This window comes from Pelodiscus sinensis, chromosome 1 (genome assembly GCF_052426305.1).
Source record: "Pelodiscus sinensis isolate ZL-2025 chromosome 1, ASM5242630v1, whole genome shotgun sequence".
Lineage (NCBI taxonomy): Eukaryota > Metazoa > Chordata > Testudines > Trionychidae > Pelodiscus > Pelodiscus sinensis.
The window spans coordinates 55925491-55937580 of record NC_143052.1 but is presented as its reverse complement, the minus strand read 5'-3'; the positions used below and the strand labels follow the sequence as shown (position 1 = coordinate 55937580).

Sequence of the window (12090 nt, the reverse complement as noted above, 5' to 3'; positions counted from 1 at the left end):
AATAAATACATCTGAGAACCAAGTCCACTACTGACCTAGGTAGGCACAGCTCTTTTGAACTGCATTTCTTTACACCAGTGGTGAAAGCTAATTGAGAATATATTTCTTTACTGAGATACCTTGAAGGAATGCTGCTGGTCTCTGTCTAGATCATTTGCATCACTTCCTATGTAAAGCTTTTCAAACCTGTTCCCAAGTCTGAATAGTATACATGACAGGCAACTGCTGTGTCATCAGTGTAATTGCACACATGCTACTTTCATTTATTTCTGCAACATGACATTACTGTGGATGAGGTTACTTTGTGGAATACTGCAGGCCTATGATTGTGGAATAAACTGCAGTCCATTTGCATTAATTTTCTCCAGATGTTGCATGCCATAAAATGAATACATTCTGCTTCTTTGGTCTCAAAGAAGTATCTGACCTGTGCAACATTATGTGCCAGTGCACCCATTTATGAGTCAGAAAATAAAAGAGCAATGAGGCATAAAAACATACAGAAAATAAGTTATACCAAGCAATACAACAAGAGATGAATTTTTATGACATGTTTTGAGCATTTATATAAGTAACAATAGTGAAGCTTGAATGGGGTATATGCATCACTAGAACTCTGAAATAAACTCTTCCTACAGTACCTACAGTCCTTTGTATGTGATTTATTTTTGATAAAGCTTGGTTACTATCAAATTATAGGCATCTCATGAACACTTAAAGGTTTACACCTTAAAACTAGACTTGGAAGGATTTGATTTCAGGAAAAGTCAGTAAAAATCCAATGATTAGGTATTACAATTAAGTTTGTTAAAAATGGACTAGTGAATCAATAAGAAAACCAGGAATGATTTGTTGATCTAAGGATATTTATTTGTATAATCATATGTGATGTTGACAGTTTGAGTTTTAATATTTTAAAAGCTAAAATAAAAATTCTGGCAAGCCTAGATGGCAGTACCCAACAGGAAGTAGTACATATGTTTACCATGTTCGATTTTGGCAAAAGAATAAAACATTAAAATAGAAAAGAGTGTTTCATGAAGTATGACCAGAGTAGATGAAGATTTAGATTGCATAGTACTAATCTCAAAATCATAATTTAAAACAAGCATATTTAGTACGGGTTTGATTTAGCTTTTATTAAAATCAGTAGCAAAATTCTTATTGGCGACTAAGGGAAGCAAGTTTTAGCATGGTCTCTGTGTACAGTGTGTATACACACACACACACACACACACACACACACAGAGTATTTACTAACATGTTTGTTTAAAAGCTCAACCACAGTATTGTATTAATATAATTTATTCAATTTCTGCAACTTGTCTTTGGTGTCACCATTTATTTTATAAAGTGGGAAAAAATATACTGGAAAAGGTGTGGTATAGTTTCTAGTTCCAAACATATTGTCTGTTTTAAAGTGTATTTCAAGTCCTTCATTTATTTTTTTAAATATGGGTTTGCATATAAAAGGGGCTTTTGCAATCAATGCAATTATTTGAAATAGAGTTTATTGTAAAACTTTGTATCTAGCAGTGAATTTAATTTAAATATTTGTGTATATATTAGATGTTTTTATTAAGAGGTATATTAAGTAGTAAGTCTTGTGTGTACTACACAGTGGATTGATGCTGCAGCAACTGGTCCACCAGCTGTCGATTTACCGCATCTGCGTAGATGTGATAAATCGATTTTTGAGCACAAGCCCATCAATGCTGGTACTCCTCCAAATTAAGAAGAGTAGCTGACATCTATGGGATAGCAGACCCCACTGACTCTACTGCATGCCAGACACCACCATGAATACGTTGACTTTACCTACACTATTTGAGTAGGTGAACTAGTCGACGGCACTGTTTAGTGTTGACATGGCCTAAAGTAAGCACAGAAGAGTGAGCTATCACTTTTATAATAGGGTGAGGAATCTGATTGGATACTTCACTTGAAAAAGTCTGAGAGCTATGAGTAGGAGAGAAAGATTCATTTCTAGTTTCCAGAGTAAGATCCTGCCAAAATAGCTCCAGAAAGTTCAGAACACAGTTTACATTTTTTATCTCTAAGAAACAGTTGTTTCATGTTGGTCCCAAGATATGAGAGAAAGACGGTGGGCAAAATAATTATCTTTTATTAAATCAGTATCTCTTGGTGAAAGGACAAGCTTTGATCTCCACAGAGTTCTTCTTCAAAGCTTCAAAAGCTTGTTTCTTTCACTCACGGAGTTTGGTACAATAAAAGATATTATTTCACCCACTTTGTCTATCTTTAAGAAGGCAAGCCTCATTCTGGTAAGTCTGCACATTTGTAATACACAAATTGAAATAAAATTATGAGATGTCACTTAGGAATAATAAACAAATCAGTTCAGATGAAATATAAATCAAACCGAAAACGCAAACCCACATCCAAAAAGTTTGAGGTTTTCAGAAATTCCGATAATTTTGAAGTATTTTTGAAATTTGTTTTTGTTTATGCCTCAAAATGTCTGGCTTTTGGCCAGAATTGTTATTTGATTATTGTGATAATTGATGTTATATTATATGTTATTGTAATTATTACGCTACTTGGTATTATTTAGCATTACTTCCCACGCCCAGGAAATCAGAAATTACTGCAAGCATCACACAAAAAACTGTTTGTGCCAGAATTCCAGCAATGTTTCTTGATGAAAAATGCTTATGTTTCTAATAATTTTCAGAACTTTTGGATGTTTTTCTAATCTAAACTGAACTCATCATCATTGCTTTTGTCCATAATTAATTTTTTTGCAAAAACTATCTGAAAATATCACAAAATGTCTGAGTATTTGATGGAACCTAATTTTTATTATTATAAGAGTGAAAATATTAAAATAATCATGTGCTTGCAGTTATAAGAAATGGTGAGTGAACGAAATACAGCAAAATGTTGGTGTGTGCTAACGTAGATCTTTCTACAATATTTTTACTTTAGCAATGTGACATTCAGTATGGAACATAAAGTTACAATGCAATATTCTAGTTAGTATTTTCTAATGTGCCACTGTTAAGTTTGTACATAAGCTCTGTACTTTGGGATTTTTTTTCTTGACAGGGGCAGTTTAGCATTAATTTGACAGGCACTGGACTGAGGCTATCCAATACAGCTAGATGGATTGCTCAGGGCAATTATGCAACTGTTGATATACACAAATCCCAAGTAAGTAATCCTTTATATTCTTTGTCCATTGTTAACTTGAGTTAGAGACCTAAACCCGTACTGCAGAGCGGTAGGAAGTGATGGCAGTGATTCAATAGGTACCATTCTTTGATCTCAGTCATTGCTGAAACAAAGTGATATTCACAGCCACGACCACGCTTGAGGAGATTATATATAATGCTGAGACCTGACAACTTATGGTCACTGAAGATCTCATGTCATCTTTCATAAGAGTTAAGAGTGTTTTACTCCTGTCCTCCTAATAATATGCCAGCCTAAGTAAGTAGTTTCTTTCTATCTAGCTTTCCCATAAAAGTTTTAATATGATACAGAGGCAATATCCAAGTGATAAATATTTTTTATGATATTTACTGTGCATAATTCTCCTAGATCTTTTATCTACAACAAGATTAATGCAAAAAACCCAAAAGAGCATTAGGGCAAATAATATAAAATACACATAGGTTAATTCACTATTAGTGCCATACAATGTTTTCCATAAATTAATTAATTGTCAGATAGCCACATGGGACATATATTATTATTTATTTTGCAGTACATTCTAACATTGCACAGTTAGCCTTGTTATCTCTGAGGGCACACAATGTATATTGGTGAAAAAGTTATGAACTTTTTACTCAGCATGACACTGCACGGCAAGAGGGCTATACATTGTAGAACACTTTAGGGATTGGAGTACAGGTTGAACCTGTCTAGTCCAGCACCCTCGGGACCTGACTGCTGCTGAACCAGAGAATTTGCAACAGGAAACTTGGCCATGCCCATGATAAGTGAACATCTGGCTAACTAAAATCTTCCTGGACCATGGATGTTGCTGGACCAGAGAGTGCTAGACTAGAGAGGTTCAAATTGTAGTTAGAAAGGGGTGGAAATGGTCAGGAAGAGGTGGTGAAGAGGCAGGATGGTACAGAACATGGATGGAAAGTAGTGGGGTGAGGCCTTGAAGGAAGAGGTGTAGTGAGGGGTGGAGCACGAGCAGGAGCAGGAAGAGATGGGACAGAGTGGGGGATTTGGAAAGGATTGGAGTGGAAATGGGGCATAGGGTTGAGCACCTCTGGGGCAAGGAGGAAGCTGACACCTGTGCTAATAGGTACCTATTGCACATTGGTAAAGTCCTGTCTAAAATGGTGCTAAGTTAACACATGCTAGAAACTTTTTAGAGGGCATTAGCAAGGTTAATTTGGCTATGTCTACTCAGCAACATTATTTTGAAATAACTAGCGTTATTTTGAAATAACATAGTTCACGTCTACACAGCCAGCAGTTATTTCAACAGAATGTCAAAATACTGTCAAGCTGGAGGATTTATTTTCTTACTCTGACTCCTGTAACCCTCATTTCATGAGGAGTAGGGAAGTCAGAGGAAGAGTGCTCTATTTCAAAATGGCTACGTCTACATTGGCCCCTATTCCGTAATAGGGATGCTAATGTAGCACTTGGGAATAGGCAAATCCGCAGGGGATTTAAATATCCCCCGCGGGATTTGCATTTTCATGGCTGCCGCTTTTCTCCGGCTTTTCTTCTACTTTCAAGTAGGAATAAGAGATCCTCCGGAAAAGAGCTTATTTTCCGGAGGATCGCGTCCAGACTGGCGCTTTTCTCCGGCTTATCTACAAGCCGGAGAAAAGCGGCAGCCATGAAAATGCAAATCCCGCGGGGGATATTTAAATCCCCCGCGGATTTGCCTATTCCCAAGTGCTACATTAGGATCCCTATTACGGAATAGGGGCCAATGTAGACAAAGCCAATAAGTGCTGTGTAGACAGCACTAAAACTCAAAATAAGCTATTTTGAAATAAGCTATGGAATTGACATAGCTCAATTTGTGTAGCTTTTTTTGAGTTAAACCCTGCTGTGTAGACATGCTCTTTGAGTGCAAAACTTCAGAGTATCTGCAATTTGCAGCCCTCTGGCGTATGTTGCTACACTGTGTAGACAAACCTGACATGTTTATTAGGGGTTCAAGTTAATTTGATAGTCTTCAGTGGGATGTGTCAAAGGTTCTGATGAGTCAATATTTTATTATACTGTTTGTGTAACTATGGGTGAGTCTAAGCTGCAGGGATTAACTCAAAATAAGGTACGTAAATTGAGCTATGTAATTGCATAACTTATTTCAAAACAGTTTATTTCGAAACAGAGATCATCTACACAGCACTTATTTCGAAATACAGCACTCTTCCTCTGACTTCCCTTATTCCTCATACAATGAGGGTTACAGGAGTCAAAGTAAGAAGTCCTTCAGCTTAACAGTACAGCCGGTCCCCGAGTTGCGAACAGTAGAGTTATGACTGTTCGCATTTCTGACCAAAGCTCCCATGGAGCGGTCGTAAAAGCGGTCCCCAAGTTACAAACATGACCTGCGCTTATGAACAGCGCGGTCGCTATGTAACTCAGTGGGGTCCAAGTTATGAACAAATCAATTTATGGCCAAGTATTTGGTCTGTAACTCGTTCGTGACTCGGGGAGAGGTTGTATTTTGACACTATTTTGAAATAACTGTCTGCTGTGTAGACGCAGACTAAGTTATTTTGGAATAGCGCTAGTTATTTCAAAATACTATTGCAGTGTAGATGTATCCTATGGTAGTTTCTCTTGACTGAGCTTTTGCTATTTTTGCCTCTCTAATTTCCAGGATGGTACTAAAATATATGGAAGATGTGGAGGGTTCTGCGGAAAATGTGTTCCAAACACAAATATTGGTCTCCAACTTCAAATACAGTAAAAGCTCTGAGGTGGTAAGAACATCAAAAGCAGGAGAATCTCTCTTTCTGGTGCAGATATTAGGTGCTATTATTTATTTTGGTCATTCATCTCTGTGAAGTTAATTTACTACTAAGAATTCCTTCCCATTTTCATCAGTGTTCAGGGATGTATATCATTGTTTAATCATTTATTGATGGGCTAACAGTGCATAATCCACAATCATAAACCCTCAGGTTTTAATAAAGAGGTATTCAATCAATGTACAGTATATACAAGCTAATAAAGTAAACTGCACTGATGTTACTACTACTGGTAACACCTTAAACTGGACCATAATTGTAATACTGTACCTGCAACTAATCAGTACACTTCATTGTACAATGTACAGTAAAATGCATATACTGTGCTGATTTTGTTATCAATCATATTAAAATGTAAAAATAAAAGAAGGTTGTTGACACAGGAAGTCAACTAATAATTTCAACTACTTTCAGCTTTATGAAACCTGTTGGGAATTATGTTTTGTCAACAATTTACATCAGAAGAGTACATCACCAATATACTTTTTCCTGATACAGTTTCTATAGGGCTTTTTTTTTCATTTCTATGTCATTAAAACATTCTCTCTTTCTTTTTGTGGTGCTCAAACAGTAGTCTTAGTGTTGGAAAGTGTGGTTCAACCTCTGTTGTCTCCATGAAAAATGTTAAACATCAAAACAAAGTTTGTTGTGGGTATAAGAAAATAAAATAAGGAAACACATCATAGTTTGAAAATCTAGTTTTCAAAGCCTACCTCTCACACAGCTGTGTATATTGTAAAAGCAGTATATTGTGTATGTTGTGCAATTTAGTATGCAATCATACAAATATATATTTTTACTTTTCCTCTGTCCAGATTCTCCAGACATTGAAGTTTAACAAATGCCCTATCTTGTCTCCCTTTTTCACTACAGCCAGAATTCCCATTGATCTCAGTGAAACTTCTGGGTTCAATAAGGGAAAGCAGGAAGCAAAGTGTGCACAGTTCACATTTTTGAGAAGTGTAGTTTTATTTTTCAGAGGTCAATGCAACTGAAATGCACACTCTTACAAAGTGCTTTCTCATAGAAAAATTAAATGTATAGGGGGAAACTTTTAAATTTCAGAAATGATCTAGAAGTTTGATTTATTGTTTAGAATTATTCCAGAAGTGCAGAAATAAGTAGAGCATAAAGATAGCCTGTTTCAGGTAAATTCTCAGGTATTCAAAATAAGATTTTATATGTGAGTAATAGCACACATTATGTACTAGATAATTTTAGGCATTTTTCAACTTTAAACCAAATACCTGTTTATATGCCAGTGAGAACTGGTAGGTCATATGGCAGCTATATCTTAGTTTTACCCACAACGTGTTAATCAAGTTAGCAATACCTTTTACTGAAAGCCTATATTGTACCACAAATGTTTAAGCAGTTGCTTTTTAGATAACACATGTAGATGACTATTTTGTGATCTCTGTATCAGAAAAGTATTTTTGCACTATGTGCCTTATACTAGTTGTAAACATGAATAAGAAATATATAACACTATTTTCCTATAAATGTTTACGTTTATAATTAAAATGTAATTTAAAATATTTATATAATAAATATGCTTGTGTGATTGACACTTGAGTATTTTTGTATACTTTTCAAAATGAAATATAGTACAATGTCCCAAAAATAATGAAGCTGTTGTATATCTTCAGAACAGATAAATCTCCTAACGTCATTTAAACAAAATACAAAATATAGCTCAATTCTGAAATAATTACCATGCAGCCAGTTGGAAGACAAATGTAGAAATCAACAGTGTGTAGTGAGATTAATTTTAAAAATATTTTCATAAAAAACTCCTTTGTTTATAGAACTGTATTCATGTCTCATGGATTCTGCCTGATTCATGCCTGATTCCACTAATCTTGTGTGCTTAAAGCTCATACATGTAAGAACCTAGTATCAGAGTTACAGGAAACTTTAATGGTGGAAAGATTTTACACTACTTTTTTTCTGTAGAATTAATATTGTGGTGTTAGGATTATGCTAAGGACCCAATCCTGCAAGAGGGTATGATGCTGCTTTATTAAGAAGTCCTCCATATACCAATCTTTGGTTGATTAAGATTAATCACAGGAGTCTCGACTCCTGAGGAGGGAGATAAGTGGGAGGTTGGGGCTCTGTCATGTGGAGAGCAGGGGAGTTTGGCAGAAGGGACAGGGTCTGCAGGCAAACCTCCCCAACACAAGAGTTCACCCCCCACCCATAGAGATGGGCACCTAAGATTGGGCTTCATAATAGCCAGCATGCTGAGCAGGGAGCTGCCTAAGATAGCCACCGGGAGGGTGTGTCCTAATCCGTGCTCTGCCAGGGAGTTCAGTGTCTAAATCCAGGCTATTAGGGGAAATCTACTTATTCTTGGGATTCTCAGATGAACCCTCTCCTGAAGTCAGGGGCCTATGGCATTTCTTGCAAGAAGCCAATCAGGGAGAAGAATGGAAATTATTTGGGTATGGCACTTACCTCAGAGGTGGGAGCCCCAGTAGCCAATGCCTATTTATTTATTCAGAGTAGAACAACTTCACCAGGAGATGCTGAGGCACCCTTACATCAGCATATCCCATATGCTAATGGTTAGAGTACTTGCCTGAAAGGTGGCAGCTCTCTGTCCAAATCCTGTCTCATCAGGCAGAGGGGGGACTTGAATGGGGGGGGGGGTCTCCCATATCCTGGGTGCACACTTTCACTCTTGGGTAAAGGTGTCATGGGAGCTTCTCTTGCTGCCTGTTTTGTGTGGAGTTAGACATCCTCAGAGTGTGCCTACAAGATCGGGCCCTGCATGTGAGATAGGCAAAAGAGTGTCTGTCTTCCCGTGAATTGTGACTCGTTCCAGGGCTTATGAAAGCTGGATAGCTAGAGAGAGGATACAGTGCAGCAGAAATTCATGCACCAAGGGAACTTTTAACACCAACATTTAGGCTCCGAGCAGGTTTAGGCACCTGAAGGATTAGCAGGCAGTTGAGTGAGGGTTCTATGAATCCCAGTGGCACTGAAATCTAGAACTTAGGTGTATGAAGTGGCAATTAGGTGACAAAAGTTCCTTTGTGAATGTAGCCTATAGAGCTTAGCACCGGAGACTCATGCTAATGTATTATTGCCCACATATATGTTACCCAATAATACTGGCAGATTTTGCCTGACCATTGTAAAGAGGTGACCCTCTCCACCCGGACTTCACTCTTCCAGTGCAGACAGGGAGACAGGCAGCTCCCTCAGCGGCAGTGTATCTCCCTCCCCAGGGCTCCAAGGAAGTTGTTCCTCAGCACAGTGATCCACAAGAAGAGAAGGGCTGGGACTGGATAGGATGTGACCAGAAATTAGGCAGTTCCAGTTGGGGAGCAGACCATAGCCACTAAAAACAGCCAGATGGCAGAAGGCATGTAAAATAGAATTAGATTTCTAATATGCTCTGGGTTTTAATACACTACAATAAAATCATATTGTTAATTTGGGAATGCAAATTTAGTTTTTAAAGCTTTATAATTGTTTAATTTTGAAAGTGCCCCACTAGCTGATACTAGCAATTTCAACAGAAGTGTGTTGTCTATAATGCTACACTACAATGGTCACCATTAAGTATCAATTTGCCTATAGTTGCCATACCATGGTATGAGATCCTGCAGTTTTCCAATGTACTTAATGATGGGAAATAAAATCAAAGTTATTAAATTTACTGTGCAGCTTGACATTTTAGTCAAGTAACAGCACAACCTCAAGATATCTTCTAATTTATGGAGCAAATTCATGATTGCACCCTGATCCCTATTACACAGTGTCAAGCCTCCTTATGCTGGATCCAGTTGCACTAATCAAATTCCAGTTTGTAAGGAATGTACTGTGGGCAGGTAAGAGGCAGAAGAGATGTTATTGGAGCACACTATACTAAAGCTGTTGCAGCAGAACCAAATTCAAGCAGTCCTAAGGTTGCTCTAATTCAGGCAGGGGAAATGGAGAAGAAGAGTAGCTTAAATGCTTTTTGCCCTTCACTCTTTATCCATATGTTCCTGTTTCTGGTGCAGGAAGAGAATAAGAGAAGATGTTCTGTCAGTCTTAGTAAGAAGGGAAGTTGACTGGATTTGCAGCTGATGGCCACCCCAAATCTTTGAAGGGTGCAGCTTTGGGATACAACTCCTGCTCCTTCCCTTCCCTATATACTGGGGGCAGGGCTTTGAGCCATGCTCTCTCAACTGTTAGGGTATGTCTACACAGCAAAGTTATTTCGAAATAACTTTACTAGCGTCCACACAGCCAAACCGCTATTTTGAAATTAATTCGAAATAGCAGAGGGCTTATTTCTAAATTGGTAAACCTCATTCCACAATGAATAGTACCAATTTCGAAATTGCCGTTTCAAAATAAGGCTATGTCTAGACTGCAGGCTTCTTTCGAAAGATCGCGTCTAGACAGCAGGCGGATCTTTCGATAGAGGAAATCCGCTTTTTCGAAAAAGAGCACCCAGCGAGTCTGGATGCTCTCTTTCGAAGACGGCCTCTTTACATTGAAGAATGCCTTCCTTCGAAAGAGGAACTTTCGAAGGAAGGCGTTCTTCCTCGTGAAACGAGGTTTACCGCCATCGAAAGAAAAGCCGCGTTCTTTCGAAATAATTTCGAAAGAACGCGGCTTGAGTCTGGACGCAGGGGAAGTTTTTTCGGGAAAAGGCTACTTTTCCCGAAAAAACCCCTGAGTCTGGACACGGCCTAAGTGCTGTGTAGATGCTTATTTCGAAATAGGGGGCCTTCAGCCCTTCCCAGGGTGCCCTGGTGGCCATTCTGGGAACAACCAAGAAAACTCCTCTCCCTCCCCCCCTTCTCGGAGCCCTTAAAGGGGTAGATTCTGGCCACAGTGCCTGTGCCAGATCAAGCCTGCCACCCCAGAGCCAGGAGTGGCTGTACCTGTTCCAGTGGCCCCAGCATGAGCCAGGCAGCCAGTGCCAGCAAGCCCTCCACCGCTCCCCAGGACCAGTCTGCCAGCTCCCAGGAGCCTGCCAGGGGCCGGAAAAGGTGGGCTCCTGTCTAGTCCAGTGCAGAGATCAGGGACCTAATTCAGGTTTGGGGATTGCCACCAATGTCCATGATCTCCACACTAAATGGAGGAACACAACTGTCTACAGGTGATGGCTGCCAGTATGGCCACCAACGGCCACATGCGAACCCAAAAGCTCCCTAAAATAAAGGAGCTGTGGCAGGCATATGCCAGGGCCATAGGGGGCAGCTCCCAACCAGGGGCAGACACAGACCCCTGCCCCTAATTTGATGCCGTGGACTGCATCGTGGGGGTAGGACGGTCCGTACCCCCCAGGTGATCATCGACCTTGGGGCAGAGGTTGCTGCCGCCTGCTGCTCCAGCCCTTCCTGCCTCCCCAGCTACCGTTCCTCCTCCCACTCCTTCTCCCTTTCCCACTTCTCCCTCCCCACCCTCCCCACACCTCCAGGGACACTGCGGCCCCCACACCTGCGGTGCTGGGTGACAGTTGGGCCGCCGAGACCCCCAACCCTGAGCCCTGAGCTTCTCCTCCCCTTGCTTCCCCCTGACAGCTCCCTTCTCCCAGGTTTCCCCCTCCCCTCTCCCAGCTTCCCTCCTCCCCTCTTCTACCTTCTTCCCCCAGTCTCACCTCAGTTTCATTCCCCAGCCCCACCCCAGTATTGTTCAATAAAGAGGCTTTGTTGTAATGAACATGTGTCTTTTATTGTACATCAGGAAGGGGGGTTAGGGAGGGGAAAGTGGAAGGACGTAAGGGAGGAATGAGGCACAACCCCCCAGTGGGGCACACCAGGTAGACTGTTACTACCTGCAGAACATGCTGCCAGGCTCACAGCAACACGTCCAGGAGAAGCACCAGTGTGCCCAGGGGCGGCTTCGGCTCCATGCTGCAGAGTGCTGTGGTGTCCTGAATGAGGGCAACCAGAGCACGCAGAGAAAAAAATGTGTTGCTGTCCCTCAGCGAGGTAGGCAAGCAAGCAGGGAAACCTTAGAACCGGCTGTCCGGGGGGGGGGGGGGTCCCTTTAAGCACAGGTCTCAGATAGCCTCAGGCAGCAGCCACACAAGGTAACTCCTGACCTGATACCCTGCCAGAACAGGTTCCAGCCAGTCTTAAATTCAATTCAGCATCCT

General features: G+C 40.4%; 1 protein-coding gene across 5 annotated transcripts in view; it reads left to right on the top strand.

The window, feature by feature from the left end:
* The window catches only part of ADAMTS20 (ADAM metallopeptidase with thrombospondin type 1 motif 20), a 192368-nt gene extending 184859 nt beyond the window's left edge, over positions 1-7509 (top strand). For all 5 annotated transcript variants that reach the window (XM_075930234.2, XM_075930240.2, XM_075930230.2 and 2 more), the window contains 2 exons: positions 3070-3174; positions 5831-7509. In XM_075930234.2, coding sequence (XP_075786349.2) covers positions 3070-3174; positions 5831-5920 — 195 coding nt within the window. In that variant the 3' untranslated portion in view covers positions 5921-7509. The remainder of the gene's footprint in view (positions 1-3069; positions 3175-5830) is intronic.
* Positions 7510-12090: the final 4581 nt, after the last annotated feature.